Below are 23609 nucleotides of genomic sequence, written 5' to 3' on the forward strand. Positions count from 1 at the left end.
CTGTATGCACCTCATGGCGTACACTGCCACACTTTTCATGGCAGTTGCACCGCCTCGAAAATTGTGGCGCTGAGGAAACTCATAATATGCTTGGCTGGGCTGCAACAGCCCTGCCAAGCAAATTGCGGCCTCAAGACTGCCGAAACAGCACCAGGAATCTCTGATCCCTGACTGTTGTGGCGGTGCGAATGCAGTCCGACCGCCCCATTTGTAATGGGGCGGTCGAACCACACGTGCGGCAGTGCCCACACTATCACTTTTGCTACAGCAGTCCATCGGAGTGCCGTTGTCATAATAGGGCCTTAAAACATACAAATACCTAAACATTTACCTATGACACTGTTATAATTGACTTGTGTCTTTCATTTCTCTAGATGTGTCTTTCCTGCTGCTCAGCTAGTATGAGTGTTAGAATGTTTGATGATCTCAGGGAATGCTTGAGTGCCTGGCTTGTGTGTGGAGTGGCAGTTGATGGATGCAGGCTGAGTGGTAGGGAGGTTGCTCCTGGTGGGGCTACATTTCCATCTACCTATCTTCTTCTAATGAATTTACCTTTTAACTAAGCTTCAACAAATCCAACCTGTTGTATATACCTGGCTCCAAGGATCCTCCATTTACCACAGACACATAATGAAGAACCGTTCCTTTTACATGGCAACCGAAATAATGAGAAACAAATTCTAATTTTCTCTACAGCAAATAACAAGTTTCTAATTTGGTTTTGCAGTAGCATCTGTTTCTTGGGTATTGGCAGCAGCGATGTGTGCAGGGAACACTGGCGCCCCTGTGAGGATATTACACTTGGTTTTCTAACAGCCTAGGGGTGTTTGACTTTCAACTTCACAGCTGCAGTTGACCAGCGACCAACTATGACTTTAATGGCATGAATCCTTCATTTACAGAGTCTGCCAACACATCAAACAACCCATCTGCAAAGTCTGTCAGTACCTGGCTGTCTACTCAGCGGTGTGAATTTGACACCCATAAAGTCTAGCGGCGCAATGGATGTTAAAAGTAGCGCTTACTTGTAAGGAACCAGAAGTGTCCATTACCGCTCTCCATCTACAGAGGGTGGTGGTGTGTTCTGACAGGCACAACAGAGGAGGTGTGTTTTTTTTCCTTTGCAGCAAGCAAGTCTGGGCCTGCGCTCAGGGAAGTGCTTTGGGCGGAGCCAGTGACAGGATTTGTGTTTCAAGAGACAGTTTGGAAGTGCCAGTGTTTATAACCGGTGGCAGTAAGTGACTCTATAAAGTTACACCCCAAGAGAAGTGGCACTAGTGACTTGTAAAAATATTGGCACTGCTTGTGAGCCCATATCAATTGATTAATGATGCAGTGACTACTGGCCGTGTCTCATTTAGTGACTGTGAGTACTTGCTTTATTTTTGATGCATAATCTGGATACGGCTGCACCTTAGCAGTTGAACAGCTGACACATATTTAAAAGATGCCTGGAGCACACATAGAGCTCGCGCACCCTTCCTTACCTGCTGCCCTGCGATTCCGCCTCACTGTGATGTCTGTTAAGCTTATTGCTGTTGGTGTGTGCTGGGTGCACGGTGATGCTGGGTGCCTTCCGGCGCAGCATCTCCAGTGCGTGCAGCCATCTTGCGATTCCACAATTCCTAGCAGTTTTCAGCCTGCAATACATTTTGCCAATCATTTTGTTCCCCCAATAAAGTTCAACAAGATCATCCATGAACTTTTTCAGTGGTCTCTTTTCGCATGAAATTTGCTGTTGTGTTTTTCGCCAGCCATTCGTGTCTCTGGGCAGATTTACGATGTTGGGGTTTACTTACACGGAACTATGGCAATCGGGTGAGGCGTCATTCGCGTGAAGGACACTCTGTATCTGTATTTTCTCTTCGCAAGCTTTGTGGGACGCTAGTCAAGAGGAAGTCATTGCGCCTTACTTCTTTGGATGCCAAAAGCCACATGCAGTTTCGGGTGAGGACCTTGGGTAAGAGATCGCTCACCGGTGTTAGAGACTTCCTTTTTGTTCATTTTATTACTATGATACTGTTTTATGGGGGTGGTTGCAGGCTAATGAGTTTTGTTATTAGGGAGGTGATGTGTCCCTATCGGTGCCCCAGTTTAGATTTTAGTTTTTGTGGTGGTGTGTGAAATTGTGGGAGCTAAGTGCCCCAGTTATGGATGATAGGGAGGTGTGTTTCCCTATTACGTGGAGGTGGTGGGAGCTGTGTGCCCCAGTTTAGTTTTTAAGAGGTTTTGGGAGTGAACGGCCCCAGTTATTGATCATAGAGAGGTGCGTTTCCCTATTACGTTGAGGTGGTGGGAGCGAAGTGCACCAGTTCAGTTTTTAAGAGGTTTTGGGAGCAAAGTGCCCCAGTTATGGATCATAGGGAGGTGCGTTTCCCTATTACGTGGAGGTGGTGGGAGCTGTGTGCCCCAGTTCAGTTTGTAAGAGGTTTTGGGGTGCTAAGTGCCCCAGTTTGGGATCATAGGGAGGTATGTTCCCCTATTTTCTGGAGGTTGTGGGAGCTAAGTGCCCCAGTGCTGGATCGTAGCTAGATGTTTTTTCGTATTACGTGGAGGTTGTGGGAGCTGAGTGCCCCATTTCTGGATGTTTATTTTTGAGTTTTGAGTGGTATGCCAATGAGTGGCATTAATGCTTGGTTTAATTTTGCCTAAGGGAAGGGGATGGGGGTTAATCCCAATGTGTTTATTTTTTGAAATATAATGTAAATGTTTAGTTTCGATAATGCATTGTATATATTGATGTTTCTGTTTTCTTCCTTCATTTCTGCATTGTGGTTACCCTAAGGAAGGGGGATATGTTATAATTGACTTGTGTCTTTCATTTCTCTAGATGTGTCTTCCCTGCTGCTCAGCTAGTATGAGTCTTAGAATGTTTGATGACCTCGTGGAATGCTTGAGTGCCTGGCTTGTGTGTGGAGTGGCAGTTGATAGATGTAGGCTGAGTGGCAGGGAGGCTGCTCCTGGTGAGGCTACATTTCCATCTACCTATCTTCTTCTAATGAATTTACCTTTTAACTAAGCTTAAATAAATCCAACCTATTTTATTCACCTGGCTCCAAGGATCCTCCATTTACCACATTTGGCAACAAACTTGTTGAATCTACGCATTGAGGACAGAGACTGTGTTTAAAGGAGCTAAGAAACTACTGGAACTAAGGACTATACTAAAGAGATTGCAAAAAAAGAAAAAAGAAACGTATCGGAAATGCCCTGGTCAGCCCCACCAGTGTCCCTCATCACCTAGACAGCCTACAGCCCAGGGTGTTTGACCTTCTATTACTGGTTTTAGTGCAGCTGTTTTGAGGATTGCTGCAATCCTACTTCCTTGGAGGAGTTGCTCTTGCCCAGCTGTTCTTTCTACAATTGTGGGACAAGTTTCTAATTTGGTTTTGCAGAAGCATCTGTTTCTTGGGTATTGGCAGCAGCGATGTGTGCAGGGAACACTGGCGCCCCTGTGAGGATATTACACTTGGTTTTCTAACAGCCTAGGGGTGTTTGACTTTCAACTTCACAGCTGCAGTTGACCAGCGACCAACTATGACTTTAATGGCATGAATCCTTCATTTACAGAGTCTGCCAACACATCAAACAACCCATCTGCAAAGTCTGTCAGTGCCTGGCTGTCTACTCAGAGGTGTGAATTTGACACCCATAAAGTCTAGCGGCGCAATGGATGTTAAAAGTAGCGCTTACTTGTAAGGAACCAGAAGTGTCCATTACCGCTCTCCATCTACAGAGGGTGGTGGTGTGTTCTGACAGGCACAACAGAGGAGGTGTGTTTTTTTTCCTTTGCAGCAAGCAAGTCTGGGTCTGCGCTCAGGGAAGTGCTTTGGGCGGAGCCAGTGATAGGATTTGTGTTTCAAGAGACAGTTTGGAAGTGCCAGTGTTTATAACCGGTGGCAGTAAGTGACTCTATAAAGTTACACCCCAAGAGAAGTGGCACTAGTGACTTGTAGAAATATTAGCACTGCTTGTGAGCCCATATCAATTGATTAATGATGCAGTGACTACTGGCCGTGTCTCATTTAGTGACTGTGAGTACTTGCTTTATTTTTGATGCATAATCTGGATACGGCTGCACCTTAGCAGTTGAACAGCTGACACATATTTAAAAGATGCCTCGAGCACACATAGAGCTCGCGCACCCTTCCTTACCTGCTGCCCTGCGATTCCTCCTCACTGTGATGTCTGTTAAGCTTATTGCTGTTGGTGTGTGCTTGCTGCACGGTGATACTGGGTGCCTTCCGGCGCAGCATCTCCAGTGCGTGCAGCCATCTTGCGATTCCACAATTCCTAGCAGTTTTCAGCCTGCAATACATTTTGCCAATCATTTTGTTCGCCCAATAAAGTTCAACAAGATCATCCATGAACTTTTTCAGTGGTCTCTTTTCGCATGCAATTTGCTGTTGTGTTTTTCGCCAGCCATTCGTGTCTCTGGGCAGATTTACGATGTTGGGGTTTACTTACACGGAACTATGGCAATCGGGTGAGGCGTCATTCGCGTGAAGGACACTCTGTATCTGTATTTTCTCTTTGCAAGCTTTGTGGGACGCTAGTCAAGAGGAAGTCATTGCGCTTTACTTCTTTGGATGCCAAAAGCCACATGCAGTTTCGGGTGAGGACCTTGGGTAAGAGATTGCTCACCGGTGTTAGAGACTTCCTTTTTGTTCATTTTATTACTATGATACTGTTTTATGGGGGTGGTTGCAGGCTAATGAGTTTTGTTATTAGGGAGGTGATGTGTCCCTATTGGTGCCCCAGTTTAGATTTTAGTTTTTGGGGTGGTATGTGAAATTGTGGGAGCTAAGTGCCCCAGTTATGGATGATGGGGAGGTGTGTTTCCCTATTACGTGGAGGTGGTGGGAGCTGTGTGCCCCAGTTTAGTTTTTAAGAGGTTTTGGGAGTGAAGGGCCCCAGTTATGGATCATAGGGAGGTGCATTTCCCTATTACGTTGAGGTGGTGGGAGCGAAGTGCACCAGTTCCGTTTTGAAGAGGTTTTGGGAGCAAAGTGCCCCAGTTATGGATCATAGGGAGGTGCGTTTCCCTATTACGTGGAGGTGGTGGGAGCTGTGTGCCCCAGTTCAGTTTTTAAGAGGTTTTGGGGTGCTAAGTGCCCCAGTTTGGGATCATAGGGAGGTATGTTCCACCGACCAGCTCTTCACTTCGCTTAACCAAAACCCTCCTGCCAAATCTTCAGACCCAAACCAAGCAGCCACCAACCTCACACAATGGATCACCCACAGCGCCGACGAACCATCAAACCATCAAATCAAGCTAATTAACAAAAAAGCCCCCTGGTTCAACGATGACATCAAGACATCCAAGAAATTATGTCGTACCCTCGAGAAAGCCTGGAGAAAAAACCCAACCACTGACAACCTGACCACCTTCAAGAACGCCACCCGCAAACACCACCAACTGATCCGATCCACCAAGAAATAAGCATTCAAGGATCGACTTGACAACAACTCCCACAACAGCAAGGAACTATTCAACATCGTCAAAGAATTTACCAACCCCACCGCCGGCACCAACGACATCACTCCATCCCAAGACCTCTGCGACTCCCTAGCCTCGTTCTTCCACAACAAAATCACCGACATACACAACAGCTTTGAAAACCAGTCCGGAGACCATTCCACTCCACCCCCCGAACAAATATACCCCCCTCTAACATCCTTTGCGCCTGGAACCCAATCACCACTGAAGACACCATCCACCTGATGAACTCCATCCACTCAGGATCGCCAACCGACCCATGTCCCCACCACATTTTCAACAAAGCAGACTCCATCATCGCACCCCACCTCTGAGACACCATCAACTGCTCCCTCAACTCCGCTACCTTCCCGGAAAGCTGGAAACATGCCGAACTCAGCGCCCTTTTGAAGAAACCCACAGCAGACCCCACTGAACTTAAGAACTACCGCCCAATCTCGCTCCTCCCATTCCCTGCCAAAGTTATTGAGAAAGCCGTCAACAGTCAGCTCGCCGCCTTCCTAGAGTCCAACAAATCCCTCGACCCCTCACAGTCCGGCTTCCGAGCCAAACACAGCACCGAGACCGCCCTCATCGCAACAACAGACGACATTCGAACACTACTGGACAACGGAGAAACAGTTGCCCTCATCCTTCTTGACCTCTCCGCAGCCTTTGACACAGTCTGTCATAGCACCCTCATACAACGCCTCAGCAACGTCGGAGTACAAGGAAAAGCACTGGACTGGATCATCTTGTTCCTCACCGGAAGAACCCAGAGAGTCCGCCTCCCCCCTTTCAGATCGGAGCCCACTGAAGTCATCTGCGGCGTACCACAAGGATCTTCACTCAGTCCCACCCTCTTCAATATATACATGAGGCCCCTCGCATCCATCGCGCGCCAACATAACCTCAACATCATCTCCTACCCAGATGACACCCAGCTGATCCTCTCCCTCACCAAAGACCCAAACACCACCAAAACCAACTTACACGAAGGAATGAAAGATGTAGCCGAGTGGATGAAGAACAGCCAGTTAAGACTGAACTCGGACAAAACGGAAGTCCTAATCTTAGGCTCATCCCCCTCCGCTTGGGACGACTCATGGTGGCCACCGGCCCTGGGAACAGCACCCATACCAACGGACCATGCACGTAACCTGGGCTTCATCCTGGACTCCTCCCTCTCGATGACCAGACAAGTCAACGCCGTCTCATCATCATGCTTCAACATCCTACGCATGCTCAAAAAAAAATTCAGTTGGATCCCCACCGAAACAAGAAAAACGGTCACCCACGCACTGGTCACAAGCCGACTGGATTACGGAAACACCCTTTACGCCAGAACCACAGCCAAACTACAGAAAAAACTCCAACGCATCCAAAACGCCTCAGCCAGACTCATACTAGACATCCCCCGTCAAGCTCACATTTCCGATCACCTGAAAGACCTCCACTGGCTCCCCGTCAACAAGAGGATAACGTTCCGACTCCTCACTCACGCACACAAAGCCCTCTACGACCTAGGACCCAAATGCCTCAACACGCGCCTGTCCTTTTACACCCCCACCCGCCAACTACGATCATCCAATCAAGCCCTCGCCGCAATTCCACGCATCCATAGATCCACCATGGGGGAAGATCCTTCTCCTACTTAGCAGCCAAAACCTGGAATTCTCTCCCCACCCACCTCCGCCTTACACAGAACCACCTCTCCTTCAGAAAGCAACTTAAAACTTGGATATTCAATAAGTAAAGTCCCCCCCTCCCACAAGCGCCTTGAGACCCACTGGGTGAGTAGTGCGCTATACAAATTCTTGAACTTGAACTTGAACTATTTTCTGGAGGTTGTGGGAGCTAAGTGCCCCAGTGCTGGATCGTAGCTAGATGTTTTTTCGTATTACGTGGAGGTTGTGGGAGCTGAGTGCCCCATTTCTGGATGTTTTTTTTGAGTTTTGAGTGGTATGCCAATGAGTGGCATTAATGCTTGGTTTAATTTTGCCTAAGGGAGGGGGATGGGGGTTAATCCCAATGTGTTTATTTTTTTTAATGCAATGTAAAGGTTTAGTTTCGATAATGCATTGTATATATTGATGTTTCTGTTTTCTTCCTTCATTTCTGCATTGTGGTTACCCTAAGGAAGGGGGATATGTTATAATTGACTTGTGTCTTTCATTTCTCTAGATGTGTCTTCCCTGCTGCTCAGCTAGTATGAGTCTTAGAATGTTTGATGACCTCATGGAATGCTTGAGTGCCTGGCTTGTGTGTGGAGTGGCAGTTGATGGATGCAGGCTGAGTGGTAGGGAGGCTGCTCCTGGTGGGGCTACATTTCCATCTACCTATCTTCTTCTAATGAATTTACCTTTTAACTAAGCTTCAACAAATCCAACCTGTTGTATATACCTGGCTCCAAGGATCCTCCATTTACCACAGACACATAATGAAGAACCGTTCCTTTTACATGGCAACCGAAATAATGAGAAACAAATTCTAATTTTCTCTACAGCAAATAACTTACTAAAACTAACCCAATGTCAAGCGTGGATGATGGATGAGACCTTCAAACTGTGTCCAAAATCATTCAATCACATGTACACCATACATGGGGAATATGAAAATACACATATCCCTTTTATATATGCCTATAAACAAAGCAGCACATACTGCGGCCTCTTAAATCCCATTAAACATAAAACAAATTCCTACTACCCTAAAAAAATAATCATAGACTATTAGCAAGCCATGATTCATACCATTTTAAAAATGTACCCTCACACAGCCATTCAATCATTTCAATCCAAGCAATGGAGACCCCTCCAACAATCTGCAATAAGTTTAGAATATTCTACAAACAATTTGCATTTGAAATTTTAAGAAATGAGAGCACTAGCCTGTGTCCCTGTCGCTGAGATAGCTAACCACTACAATTTACTAATAGAAAGCTCTTTCTACCAACAAAATATAAATAAACTAAGACCCCTAATAGATTATTTCAAATACACTTGAGTTTGCAGACTGGACACAGACGCCAACCCAAATTCCAAATACCCCCTGGTGAAATGTCCATGACAGTACCTTGGCACAGGAAGCTAAAACAAACAACGCGGTGAAAATTTGGCACAATGCCTTCCTACCCACACTAGGCAGAACCCAAACTACACTCTAAATGTATAGAATTACAAAAAAAGCAAAGCAACCAACAACTACTAATGGAGCAATCTGTTAGCCAAATTGCACCTAAACTGAATGACATGCTACAATTTAAAGACAAACTCTTTATAAATAACAAGAGTAGATTACTTCAAGATAATAACCAAAAGCATATTATAAAATTAATATTAACCTACCAAAGTGCTAAAAAAACTTACCAAAATCTAAACCAACATAACATATCATTTTTTGAATGTAATATTTTATTACATAAGTCAAAAATGTAAATAAAATTCCAAAATAATGAAGACTGAGATAATAAAATATTATTACATTATTTAACTACAAATTTTAACCGTCACCAATAAAAAAACTAAACACCAACTCAATTCAGCACATAAATTAATTACAACACATAAACCACACAATTCCAAATAACAATCATATAATATTTAGACAGAAAATAAAATATCACATTACCCACCAAAAATAAATGAAATAAGTAAAACTTACTGTTCTGTAGATGGAGATCTTTCTTTGTATCCACGTAGTGAAAAATAGTAAGCCACTAATTCAATTCAATTCAAAAGACCTTCATTCGAATTTCATAAAATTCATAAAAGCAACATATACAGCAAAACAGTCCCATGATCTTTTTACAAATCTATTTACACTAAACAAAATTTAAAATAGATACACCTCTCATACATGTCATTTTCATGGATTTTCCATCATTTTGCGAGCACGCGTTATCAATTTCAAAAAAGTGCTGGTGCGAAAAACCAATTCATCAGTGTCCAGAGAAAGCAACATTAGATGAGAATCCCCTAAGGAAAGGGGTCTTCGTTTTCTAAAGTAAGATGATAAAAACCATTTAATATATTTTAAATAAAATTTACAGAAAAATAGGAAATGCAAATCATTTTGTGTGCTTATTCCGTCACAAGGGCAGGATTTAAAATGTGATGTCTGATAAAAACCCAAAGGGAAACACAGTAAAAATGTTATAGTACCATCCCTTAGGCGAAACAGCAACGATCTTTCCCAGTTGGTCATGGGGAGTGTAAGATATATTGGAAGTGGTTGCCTAATCAATTCATTACCCATATAAGTCACAACTGATGTTTTGAGTATTTGCTTTTCCATTCTTTCAGAATTATAGAGTGCGTATAATGCATGTTTTAACTCATGTTTATTTTTAGGCTCTCTTCTGGATGGATCAGAAAAAAGGTCGCCCCTGCCCACGGCACACAGGGTCTTAGAGACTCCCGCAAGCCAGGGGATTGCTAAACCTTTTTCGCAGCCAAGACAGTCATTTATAAATCCTGCGTTAGGGCGGCCGAATTATTCTTCCAGATCCTAAGCCAGAGTAGAGCTGGTCTAGTCTTAATAAAATCACATATATAGGGCAAGTTTAGTTCCTTGTGACAAATTAACTCAGAGGATGAGATTTGGACAACCAAAATCTTTCTACAAAAGTGATTTTCTTCTCGATAGATACTAGCGGTTTTTCCCAGACCCCAAACCTCTGCCCCATATGTGGCTACTGATACGCACTGTAGTTTAAAAAAAATAAAATAGCTTTAGTGGCACCTATTTTCTTTGGGCGGGGTAAGCTCAAGATGGAATCAATGGCTTTTGAGAACTTGCCCGTGGCGTGGGCCAAATGCCCACTCCACGAGCCGTTCGCAGCAAAAACCATCCCCAAGTATGGGAATGTGCTCACAGAGTTTAGCTTATCAGTCCCCACATATATGGTATTGAGCTTCCGTTTCCCTGGGCCACATGACATTATAAAAGATTTTTTAAAATTCACACGCAGATCTAATACCTCCATATATTGTACAAAAGTTTTAACAAGTAGGCGTAACGCATTTGGGGTGCGGCCCATAAGGACCGCATCGTCTGCGTATAAAAGAACCGGTAACGGTTGCCCCTTAATTATTGGGACATCTGAAGTTGCCTGTTTTAGAGAATTGGTTAGCCCATTAATATAAATAATAAAAAGCAGGGGTGCTAGAACGCACCCCTGTCTAACCCCTCTTCCTACTTTGATAGCCCCAGAGACTTCCCCACCCATCCCAATTCTAACTTGCGCTTTGAGATCAGTGTGGAGATAAGCCAACAAATTTACAAGGGCCTCATTTAGTCCATAGTCCAAGAGAATGGACCAGAGTTTAGATCTATTAACTAGGTCGAATGCGGACGAAAGATCCATGAATGCAAGATAGATCGGGGACGATCGAGCAATGTTATACTTGTCAATCACTAGTTTCAAGTTTAAACATTGCTCCATCGTGCCCATCCCGCTTCTAAATCCCATCTGACAGGGGTCCAGCAATCCACAGTCTTCCGTCCACTCCAACACCCTATTATAGAGAACTCGCCCCAGGATCTTTAAAGTGTTGTCTAAGAGCGAGATTGGTCTATAATTAATCGGATCTGACCTATCGCCCTTTTTAAATTTTGGGACGATAGTGCTAGTGGACCAAGTATTGGGCATGGGCACTAGGGGCAAACTATTGAAGACATTGAATAAGATCGGTGCCCATAAATCCGGGCTCCACTTGATGACATCTATTGGGAGTCCATCAGGACCAGGAGCCTTGTTTCCAAGGCTCTGTCTGATGGCTACTTCTACCTCCTGGAGACCAATCTTCAAACAGGACAGTTTCCCTGGGACAAAACTTATTGTTTCCTCAATAGGGGTGGCATATATTTTGGAGAAATGGGCCTCCCAGGCACTACTGGTTATAGTGCAGCTAATTGCAGTTAATTGTTTGCCCATATCTTGCATTTTTCTGACGGCGGACCAGAAGGAGTCACTGCTCTTCTGAGCTGCGCTTCTGACCAGTGCCTCCCACTGCTCCGTCAATAATGCGGCTTTCCGCTTAGCAATTTTGGATTTATAAGTTTTCCTTGCTGCCTGTACCTCTGCTATGCATCTAGGTTTTGTAGTTAAAGCCCTGCGCAGTGCCCTGTTCGCTGTCAAGCAGGCGGAGTCAAACCACCTTGGATCTTTCTCTATCTTAGGTAAAGGAACTGATAGACAGGTTTTTATGACTGAGCATAATTTAACAAAATCCATAATTATTCTTGCACCGTTCCCACCGGGGGATAGGCAGGAATTAATCAAGTGGGAATATTCCTTTTTCACAGCATCTAGTATTGCACCACTATCAACTCCCCTCCATTTCAGTCGTAAACCGTCTCCTGAAGGGGTGATATCTCTGGCTCCATGAAAATTGACATAGGCAGGGCTGGGGCCTAAGCGTAAGACAACTATAAGGGGGTTATGGTCTACAAATGATGTTTCCAAAACTTTAGTCATTACTATGAGATCTATTAAACGAGGGGACATAAAAATAAAATCAATGGTCGAGGAACAGTCTCTACCTCTAAAGGTAGGAACGTAGTGATTGCTGAGGGTATGTCCTGCTTCCAATGCGTTGTCTAGTTCTAGACCCCTTCGCTCAGCCTGGTCCAATTGGATTTTTTCCTCGATCCGATGTTTCTTTGGAATTTTCGCGTTAAAATCCCCCCCAATGAGGATCCCTATCTCCTCCTCTGTAACTATATTTTGTTCCAAATTTAATAAAACATTAGAAAGCTCTATAAGATTCTTATTTGGGACAGAGTAAAAATCATTATATGAAAAATAGTAAACCACTAAAAATGGGGACAAAATTGTCTAAAAAGACCCATAGATGCAAAAATGAAAAAAATCTAACGAAAATCCCTAAAAAAGCATCAAAAGTATGCAGTAAACATACAAAACCTTAAAACATGTTTTAGAAAAAGAAACGCTCCAGGTAACCTGAGACCAAATGAAATCAAAATATAAAGTATTGGTGTATTTTTTACCAAAAATGATTTCCTTTAAAAAAACTCATAGACTAAAACCTGTAAAGTAATTTAAATAAACCCACCCACATATCATACTACATTCTCCAAAATGCATGTACATCACACTTAACCATCAAAATATAAGCAACATAACACAATTTAACATAACATGATACATGATTGAAATAGTATACGAAAACAAAAAACTACAAACTAGTGACAAATACTACTATTAATACATCAAAATAGACCAAAAACACAAACAACACTATAACTAACTTGTAGACCTCCCCCTTAAACGCCCCTACTGTAAATACCTTTAGAAAATCCTTAAAAAAGGACTTACTTGCTTCGACGAACAGCAGCACCTTACCACAACCTGGTCCAGGGAAAATAGACTAAAGATTACACAAATAGATTCCAATATAGAAGGGAGTGGTAAGAAAAAGTGGCCGCTAAATGAAAGTATAGAAAAGATTATCTCCTCATAGAAATGAATGAGAAATATTGTCCAAAAGCTGAATAAATGTACGAATAAATGTACAATTATTTAAAATATACTGAAAAATCATATGTTAAAATAAGGTTGAAAACATGTATGTAAAACAATATAAGAAATATTAAATAAATGAAAAATAATGATATGTGTTATTTACTTATCTTATAAATGTTTTTAAGTTGAAATGCACATGTTTAAAAATATAAAATTATACAATAAACTTTGATTATACAATAAACTTTGAAAAAATAAATTAAACGAAAAAATATGTTACATGTCCTTGTTCTATATAAAACAACTAGCAGCCCGTCCCGACGTTGTCCGGGTATGAGAGGCTGCAGTAATTGTCCCCGCAGACACGCTCATTCGCGTGTTCCCCCGCTTGAGGCCCAGCTGCAGCCCTGGTTGATGTTAGCAGCCGCATGTAATTTCATTTAATGAGAGAGTTTTCTGTTTTTTAAAAAAATATATGTTTATTGCGGAAGACATAGAAGACATTATCAAGCAAATCTACGCATAGGCACTGCCAGGTGAAATAACCAAAGTCATCATACAGTAGAATACACAGCCACTAGGCCCACAGCCCGGAGGCCGGGCGGCGTAAAGGTAAGAAGTGCCACAATGATAAACATAATCGTTCGCTAAAAGTACTTGTGCATCACTAGCATCCGCTGTTTTCTGTTTATACCCCTTCCCACGTCTTCTATTGAACCCGTCTCCCATTCGTCTGTATGGATAAATTTTCCAATAGAAATACAGTCTAACAAATAGCAACAGAACAAATCCCCCCAATACGTGGCATCATTAACAGAGTACATGTAAAGAGTTAGGTTACCTACTCCGAGGCCCGATAGGGTGCAGACGTCACAGTTCTAGTCAATCCTCTGGGAATCAAGACAAGGTACATAGTAATACAATATGGAACATTCGTGCGCGCCCAGCCGGGCACTACTCCGACACTGGTTCCCCCCCCCCCCGCCTCCCACCTCAGCCAACTCGGACCCAGACTCCCCAGGGGTGAACATTTAATGAGAGAGTTGAGTGACTGCATGCAGGAGAGGCTGCAGTAATTGTCCCCGCAGACACGCTCAGTCGCGTGTGCCCCCTCTTGAGGCCCAGCGGCGAACGTATAACAATTAGAATTGTGTGAGCCTTGAAAGTTTTTCCCCGCTTTTATTGTTTGCTTAGGACCCACACCGACGGTCTTCGGACCCGAGTGTTTTTGATAAGCACCCAGGGCAAGGCCCACACTGCATTCAGCCCTTTCAGACGCACCCAGTCCAAGGCACACACTACATTCGGCCCTTTGAGACGCACCCAGGCCAAGGCACACACTGCATTCGTCCCCAGTATGTGTGAGACAACGGGCAGTCCCCCAAGGGAGTCGAGCGAACGGTTACTTACCACGCCTCCAGGTGAACGCAGACGCCCATTGAAGGCATACGCCCAGGTGCGCGATTGGTGTCCTATTTTTTTAAATGTGTGGCGATTGGTGGCTGCCGATTGCCGTGCACATTGTGTACGCCCCTTTGCTCCCGTGCAATCCGCAATTGCCTTGCCCACTGTCGTTTGTGACATCCATTGATGCGGCGCAATTGCGTAATTGGCGCGCCTCCAGCTGAACGCAGACACCCATTGAACGCTCTTGCTCCCGTGCATTTTTTGGTCGCTGTGTGTAAATTAATTCATACACATAGTTGAGTGACAGCACGCCGGAGACGCTGCAGTAATTTTCCCCGCAGACCTGCTCATTCGCGTGTGGTCTCGCTTGAGGCCCGGCGCAAGCTGCGAATGTGAGCCTTGTATTATTTTTCCAATATGATTATTTTGTATGTACGACCCACATGGCATGAAGGGCGGAACGTAGCACACGCCCCTAGTGTTTGTCATGCCCCCAGCAGACGCCCACAGCACACGATATGAGTATTTTGTATGTACGACCCACATGGCATGAAGGGCGGAACGTAGCACACGCCCCCAGCGTTTGTCACGCCCCCAGCATTTGTCACGCCCCCAGCACACGCCCACAGCACACAATATGATTATTTTGTATGTACAACCCACATGGCATGAAGGGCGGAACGTAGCACACGGCCCAAGCATTTGACACGCCCCCAGCGTTTGTCACGCCCCCAGCACACGCCCACAGCACAACGCAGACATGCCCACAAGGGACTACTTTGCTGGCACGGTTCTTTTACCTTTTAAATGTATATGGTGGGCGTCTGCATAGCCTAGGTCCTTCTGCTGCAACTGCCCTTTCCAATGCTGTATTGGGTGTTGTGATTGGTGCTGTGGTTACTGAGATTACCCGCCTCAAAGGTTTGGGCTGTCTCTTTATAATATTAGTATGGATGAACTAATGGTATTATTGCCTACAAACATAAAAATAAGTCATTTTCATTATATTTCTAAACACCAACAACTCTAATAAAAGAACACGAACAATCTCGGCTACATACAATTACAATTAACCCCTTCAGTGCTGCGTGAATTTCGCTGCAGTGCTGAAGGGTTTAAAACCGTATTGGCTCATGACGGAAATGTTCCGTCATCAGCACCGGAGCACCGACGCTGATGACGGAACCGTTCCGTCATGAGCATGCAAGGGGTTAAAGTAAAGGGTCTCAGCCTAAAATTATAAAATGAAATAATCAGACTCCAGCATAAACACTAAAAGGTTGACGTTTACTATTCCCACTCCAATCTAAACCAATTTGGACCCTAAAGGGGTGTCATTTACTATTCCCACTCCAATCTAACCATATTGAAGGAAATTGTTGGACATTAGTGGGGGTGACATTTACTATTACCATCACCATACTAAACATATTTGGGGAAGGTGTTCGATACTGCCTTTTGAAGAAAAATGTCCATGAAGGCCTCATTGTACTTTTTCCCTGTCAAATGTTACAGCAAGAAACAAGCTTTAGCCATACCTTTTGCCCTTATAGATGAAGTAGAAAAGGGAGAGCATGGTAGTAAGTTAAATCACCAATGAAACAGTTAGGGATGGAATCATCCTCTGTGCTTTATCCTCACAGAACAGCCAAGAGATGGGACCAACGCTGGGCTCCTCAAATTTCTGATGGACTCACACGCTATCGGCTGACAATCTGTGTACTCACATTGTGCATTCTGTGAGTTTTTTTTGTATCCTTTATGCTCACCTCATGATTAATAAAAGGACAGCAGCCAATGGACGAATGTCTGGAGAATACAGTGTCCAACAGTTGGGGAACAGGTATGTGAGGCCACCCCCACATCTGCTGTTTTTCTGGTGCACACAGCCTAGCTTGCCTCCTTCACCCACCCTAGATTAGGAAACATTAGAAACAGGGGTGGAAGCCAATAGGGCAAAGGTGAAAAGGCTGTAACGGTAAACGCTGTTGGCCCAAAAGTCGTTTACACAGCTTGGAAAAGCATTGTCCTCCGGCCTTTCTACATTTTTCTCCCATGAACTCAACAGTTATGCAGGTCTACTGGAGATAATCCACCTTGGTTCTTTGTTTCTAATCTGTGCAGTGATAACTGGTAGGGGAAACAGTCCTTACAACGCGGCTGTTTCTTCACATACAGTTACATCGCAAGCGTTACCACGATGTAAAAAAATATAGGCGATCCACCTTGTTGTGAGGAAACAGAGGCTCTTCCGTTTCCTCCCAATGACGTGCACTGCCTCTCAGACACGACATGCAGCAGGAACCAGGAGGAGAGAGGAACCATGAGGAGAAAGGTAAGGGGGATTGTCCCTGGGGTGGGGGTTACTTTTTTAGGGTAAAAGGGGGTCGAAGGTGGGGTGTGTGTGTGTGTATTTCAAGGTACTGTTTTAAGGTAGCGTCGGGAGGGTCGTGCAGGGTAGTGTTTTAGGGTAGGGAGAGGACTGGGGGTCATGGGAGGGTCTGCAGGGGGTAGTGTTTTAGGAATTAGGGTAGGGTCGGGGGGTCATGCAGGGTAGTATTTTAGTGTGAGGAAGTCATGCAGGGGTAGTGCAGGGTTTAGGGTAGGGTTGGGTGTTGTGCAGGGTAGTGAGAGAAATGTGGGTTGGGGGAGGGTCGTGCAGGGGTGCTAAATTAGTGTTTAGGTTATGGCATGGTAGTGTAACTTACATTAGATACTTTTACCAAGAGTATACCTTTACCAGGCATTCCTTTGCGTTGTAATGTCATGCGTGGTAAAGGCATATTTGTGGCAAAAGTATGCTATGTAATGGAGGGATGTGGTAAATTACAACACATACTAATACCCGGGTTGGAATGACACACGTGGTATTAGTAAATGTTCTAACGTGTCATATTCGACTGGTAGACACACATAGTGTATCCTCTTCTCTCAGTGAGTGCGACTGCTATCGGCTAAACCCAGGCTATAAAGTGGATAATGGTGGTGGCAGCAAATTGATAGTCCAGAATATCTGGTCATTTTCTTGTACACTTGTGTGGAGGCTACCTATTGACTATCTGGCCATAACCGGGATCTCTGGCATTCATCATATGTGGGACATTGATTCAGGATATTTGGGTGTGCATTTCATTATGACTCTGTGATTGATGGGGTCCATTTAGAATCTGTGTGTGTACTACACAAAATGGTGGTTTTCTCTGAGAAAGCTGACTATGTACCTGTTGGACATGCCTGCCTGCACGTGCTCCTTTTCCATCCCCCCCATCATTATGTTGGAGAAGGCAAACACTGCCCATTCTATTGTTCATTGAACTATACCACTGTAAACTGGTATGACTGGAGACTCTGCGCTACAGAGCCCATTAAAGGACAACAGACAGAAAGATTGAATTAACCAAGATTAAAGAAATGCTAGGACCTTTGAATAAAGCAGAATCTTTGGTTGACTATGGTCTCCTTCCATTGTCCCTTAAGCAAGCACTTGGTTGTTGAGGTTTGTCTGGACATAGAGAGGACTGTTTCATCTATGCAGTTAGAAGAATAGTTGACCAAGATGATGGTTTGCCACTCTCTTCCCAGCCTGGACCTAATTGTGGCAAGCCTGCATGAAGTCTTGCTTCTTTGCTCTACTGGGAGAATGAGAGCCTCCTTGCATTAGGAGCGAGACTTTGTGAGCCAGGAGAAGCCAACCGGTTTACTGGAATACCTGAAGAAGGCTCAGGTGATTGTAAGATGTGTGGATGATGTCCCGATGGACTGAGGATACCCATGAGCCATGAGATACCTGCAGTTCACGCAAAACAAGAGTAGAATTTGTGCTCTGTAGGTAATAATCACATGCCATCTCAAGAGGTGGGGAGCCTGCTCCATCCTGATCCATCAAGTGCAAGTAGAGGACATTTATTTCCCCTCTGAGTTCCAGAAGGATCAGGAGGAAGTCTGCTATCACACACCTAACAGGAGTCATGATATGTTGACTGTGGAGGAAGTCAGTTTTATTTTGGAATTGTATGAACCACCTTTTAGCCCATGTCATTTCTGGAGATAGTGACCTTTTAAAATGTAAATGCAAATGTGTTTGTATTTATATAGTGCACTTCTACCCAGAGGTCTCGTAGCGCTGTATTCATACCGCTGTGGAAAGATATAGTCAAAACCTAATCCAAAACGACCAATCATTAGTTGTACCTAGTGACACCTCAAACTGCAGACCAGTCCTCTGGGTATCCAGGCCCAGGAATATTATAACTGCAACTGCTAGATCCTGAGATACAGACATCTGATGTCTTCATGCACCCTTGGAGTAAGGACCGTGTTTAAATGCTTGCTTTTTGGGTTATAAGATTTTGGGGATGGCAACTTTAATTTTAACTTTAGGTACTGGAAGCTCATGAGCTGAAGCTAGAGCATGTTGAGCTGTCAATTGTGCTACCCAAGATTTGTCTGGAGACAGAGTTGAACTGAGATAACCCTTGGAATCCATTGCTGGAGAAAACCTCTTGCGAAAGACTAGAGACCTGAGTGCTGAGCCCACCCAAATAGAACATAGCAGAATACATTTGGGCAAAAGGCCACTGTTATGAGAAATCTTATGCACATGTTAGACCAATACAAATCTTTGCAGTTGCATCCCTCACCAAGGTGGGTGGCTGAACCTTCTTTTTATTTTTTGGTTTATGCTATTTTTTATCTGATTTATTATCCAAACTGTTAATAAAACTCCTTTCCTTATATTCTGTTGAGTATTTATACTGAGTCATACTGTATCTGAGTTTCTAACTCCTCTCAACTCATATATAATTGTTGACTGCTTGTCCACACTACCTGGAGAGTCAAGCACTGAAAAGGAATAACTTTTTTATCCTGATGGGATACAATACCGGTGGCGACTGAAAGTGCCAACACAGAATGCTACCCAAATCGCTACGGGACCCCAGAAAAATGTCTGGCAGAAGTGTTCAGTGTCTTGGAAGGTTTTCAGTTCCCATTGGACAGAGAGTCTGGTGTCCCAGCAGCAGTGTGAGAGCTGGCAAGGGGTCATCACAGAGTAAGGCTGCTCCTCTGTGGTAATGTATTTGTGATTGGTTTAGACAACCAACATGATGGCTTAATGAGTTGGGGGTTGTCCGCTGAAACATTTACTGATTGGCAGACCACAGTTTTTAATCCCTGTAATTCTGACTCAGCCTTCCGCCCCTTTGATGTCATTAAGTTGAGTACTATTACATTGGGTCATAGTAATAGCTGTTATTTATAGGGCAGAGTGCATGCGAGAGAGGGTTAAAAGTGAATAGCTTTTTAAAAGGCTGTTCCTGGAACAACAGTAATCACCCATACCCTAACCTCATTCTGATGAGACAGGTGGAGATTATAAGAATGACTCCCTACACCAGGGGAGAATCTTGAAATTGGCCTCCCTTGAGTAAAAGAAGATAGATTATAGGATAATTTTAGATTTGTTTGACTCGATAAAATATAATAAGATACAGTTCTGGTCCACATGAAAGCTGCTGCCTATATTGCACTAACACACTTTGAACATAGAATACCTCGCTTGCATTTCTTTGCTTTTACAAGTAGTGTGCTGCTGTTTCAATGCTGCCCTGGTTTTGGAATTTCTCTAAGCGTTTCACAATTGTTATGACAGCAGATTCGTTTGTAGCAAGGCTAGGAGCTACAGGAAATGATGTTGCAATATCCTTGTTCCAGCTCATTTCATGCACCAATTCACACATCATTTTCACAGTAACTATTTGAGAAAGGTTAACGCGGCCACCGATAGACATTTGGCCCGGCTTTGCACGTGTGCAATGGATCCTTCAAACAATACCATAGGAGATGGTTTGAATGACGCCTCGGATTCCGGTGATCAATGGGCTGCAGATGTGCTGGTCCCTAGCCTGTGTGCTGGATTTTGTTTCCTGATTGGAATTCCTGGGAATGGTTTGGTTATCTGGACCATACTCTGCAAGATCCCCCAGCGTTCCATGACTGTGGTTCTTCTCCTGAACTTGGCGATAGCTGACTTCCTCGCCTTGATCACGCTTCCCTTCTGGATTCATTCATTCATAGACAAATGGGTGTACGGGTTGTTCATGTGTCGGTTCCTCAGCTACATTAACTGCTTTACCATGTATGTAAGCGTGTTCTTCTTGACCGTGTTGAGCATCCAACGCTTCACTGCTGTGGTCTTTCCATTTGCTTCAAGAAGTTGGCAGAAGAAAAGGGCCATCTATGGGACCGTGCTGAGCATCTGGACCATTTCTCTGGCACTGGCTACTCCTGCCTACCTCTTCCGTTCAACTACAGAGAGCGATGGCATTGTCCAATGCGACGACTGGGTGTACACATCTGATCAGCAAGAATTAGCAGATTTATCGATTGATCTGGTGTTTTGTTTTTTGGCTCCCTTCTCAATCATGATCGTGTGTTATGCATTTGTCTTTAGGAGAATGAGACGTCTGAAATTCCAGAAAAAGAGCAAATCTGGGAGACTAATTGCCAGTGTCATTATTGCATTCTTTGCCTGCTGGATTCCATATCACATCACGAACATGTTATTGATTTCATCAGTGACGCGAAGGACCTCGGACCCCGAATTGTCTCAGACTTTAGAGAATGCTGCAGTATCAGCGGAAAATATCTGTGACACGCTGGTGTTTTTGAGCAGTTGCTTGAACCCAATACTATACGCCTTCGTTGCTCGCAGTTTCCGTGGAGGTTTAAGAGGGACCAATTTTGACAAACTCTTCAGACAAGTGAACGAGGACTCTAAGGAGAAAGTGACCAAAAGCATGCAGAACTCAAGTGCCACTACAGATCTATCGCTACAGAATCCTATCTGCTCGCAGTGACTCAACCTTTTCTTTGTTTTAGAGTTTTACCTGTATACTGCATCTGGAAAAGATGCTCACATCATGGGGAAGCATAGGCTGCTCTTAGGGTATTCATATATATATATATATATATATACATATATATCTAGAGAGAGGGGAAATACATAACAGTGAACTGTGTCCGAAGACCGAATGGTTCATAAATGTCACCTAAACCCCAAGATGGCAATGTAGGCCCTTAATACGCTTGTTACTTGTTCATTTTTTTTATATTACATGATTTATTAATTGATTTTGGTACTCTCTGGGAAGATTTAGTCCATTAGAGCGCCATCCCTTTAGTATACAAATGTTTTGAGATACTTGTGTGTTTTTTAGGGATAATGTTCTAATATTTGAAATGGGTATTGTACAAAAATATGTATTATTAGAAATCAAACTTTAACTGCAAACTGTATTGTAAGGAAATCAAAAACTTGAGCCTTAACATCTGCTTTTCTTTTGTAGTATAGGCACACTATAAAGTAGTTTTAACAAGACATATGTAAAGAAAGAAAATGCATTACATTGAGGGACAGTGGCAAGGGTGAGCTTGACAGGTTTGCTGATTAATGAAAGACAAAGTTGGTGTGATGGGGAGTTAGAGAAAAAGGAAGAGGGGATTGGTGGAGATCTAGTATATATATATATATATATATATATATATATATATATATATATATATATATATGTATATATATATATATATATGTATATATATATATATATATATATAAATACACAAACACATAGGAGAGCTTGGATGGCACAGACATAAACAGAAAGAGGTGTGTCGGTATTGCGAACGAAATTGGCATTATACAACAAGTCTGCTCTTTGTATTTGCATGTAATGTGTTACATTTCTAGTACGCACCTGAATTTTCTAAATATGCATTTTGTACTAAAAATATTAAGTAGAATAATGTATTGAGCTCTCCCAGTTCCATATTTCATCCGTGGTTTTTTCTTTATTAGTGGAATGAACGGATGAAAGAATGCAGGGTGCACGGCACGCGGGTGAGTGGGCTGGACGTCCAGCTGAGTCTCAACCGGTTAGAGGCAGGTTCGGCTCTGCTATAACTGCAGCCACGCAGCAGCCTTGGGAGCTGCGACCAAGCACTGTCACCTTGGTAATATGCTACGTTTTTCAAACAATGCTTGGTTTGCCCGAAGAGCGCTGCTGGGCCGGTACCTGAGATTGCTGGAGGAGGTGCACACGTATGAATATATGCCCAGCATTTGAGCCACAGAATTTAGTAATACAACAATTAAAACTTGTCGTATTTTATCTGCTTAAGTCAGTTTTTATTTATTTTTTCTAATGCGTACATTCGTTCCCTTTTTTGCACCAGAGCATACTCTATTCTCTTCATTGCTGCCCATCTTTTCCCACCAGTTGCTCCTTTTTATTTAGTACATGTAATGCGAAATGCTGAATGAGGTCATAAGAAGGAATACCTTAGGAACTAATGACGTAGCTCCATCTTACCCCTATTTAATGTGAGTGTTGTTTACTCCTCTCTATGACAACTTCATTCTTTGTAGTCACAACTGTCTTCTAGAAAAGAATGTATCTCATTAGTATGTTTCCTTGTGTCCCTTATATCTTAACTGTGTATGAATGGCATTAACAAATGTACTACAGAATCCATGGAAGCAAGCAGCCATCATGTATGTATATGGTATTTCTATAGTGCAAACATAGCCAAAAGGCAACTGAGAGCTGTATATGGTCAAAGACCAGCATAAAGTCAACGAATAGTAGGAAAAGAAGCTGGGTTGTGGGTCGTTAATGCAGTGGTTGATATTAATTCAAGCATTTCATCCATCATTTTTTGGGTTACTTCAATGTGAAAAAGTAAGTGGGACGGGTACGCCCAGACACGGGTCTCGGGCACACTGCACCACTGGAACCAAGCTAGTCCCCACTGATGAACCCTAATAAGGGTCTTGAGTTACTTGTGTTATGGTTCAGGGTGGACCTGGCCTGGCAGTTCGGGCTGGACTGTTCCCATTGGAGCAGGGTTTAGACTGATTTGCATATGTCTGTGTGCAAACAGTTGGCATGGTGTGAAAAATTACACTGGGCTGGAATGTGGCCTCAAGTAACTACTAGTGGCTGAAATTAATTCAAAACCAAAGGGGATTATGGACGGAGTGTTGAACATTGCAAGCACTCACCCCCTGTCAACTGATCTGGGTTTAATCCATCATCATTCTTAACTCACTCCACCACCCCAGTTCAGTATTGGCTATATGCAAATCAGTCTGACCCTCTGCTTCATGGGAACAGTCCAGCCCGAACTGCCAAGCCAGGTCCTCCCTGGACTGGAAACAAGCATCCTGTGACCGGT

The 23609-nt window shown here is 43.6% G+C and overlaps 1 protein-coding gene across 1 annotated transcript; it reads left to right on the top strand.

The window, feature by feature from the left end:
• The first annotated feature begins 20138 nt into the window (after positions 1–20138).
• LOC144799854 (leukotriene B4 receptor 1-like) lies at positions 20139–21895 on the top strand. Its single transcript, XM_078671436.1, has one exon. The coding sequence runs from the start codon at positions 20189–20191 to the stop codon at positions 21230–21232; it is 1044 nt and encodes a 347-aa protein (XP_078527562.1). The 5' UTR covers positions 20139–20188; the 3' UTR covers positions 21233–21895.
• The last annotated feature ends 1714 nt before the right edge of the window (positions 21896–23609 follow it).

Source organism: Lissotriton helveticus, chromosome 12, assembly GCF_964261635.1.
Source record: "Lissotriton helveticus chromosome 12, aLisHel1.1, whole genome shotgun sequence".
NCBI classification, from domain to species: Eukaryota; Metazoa; Chordata; class Amphibia; order Caudata; family Salamandridae; genus Lissotriton; species Lissotriton helveticus.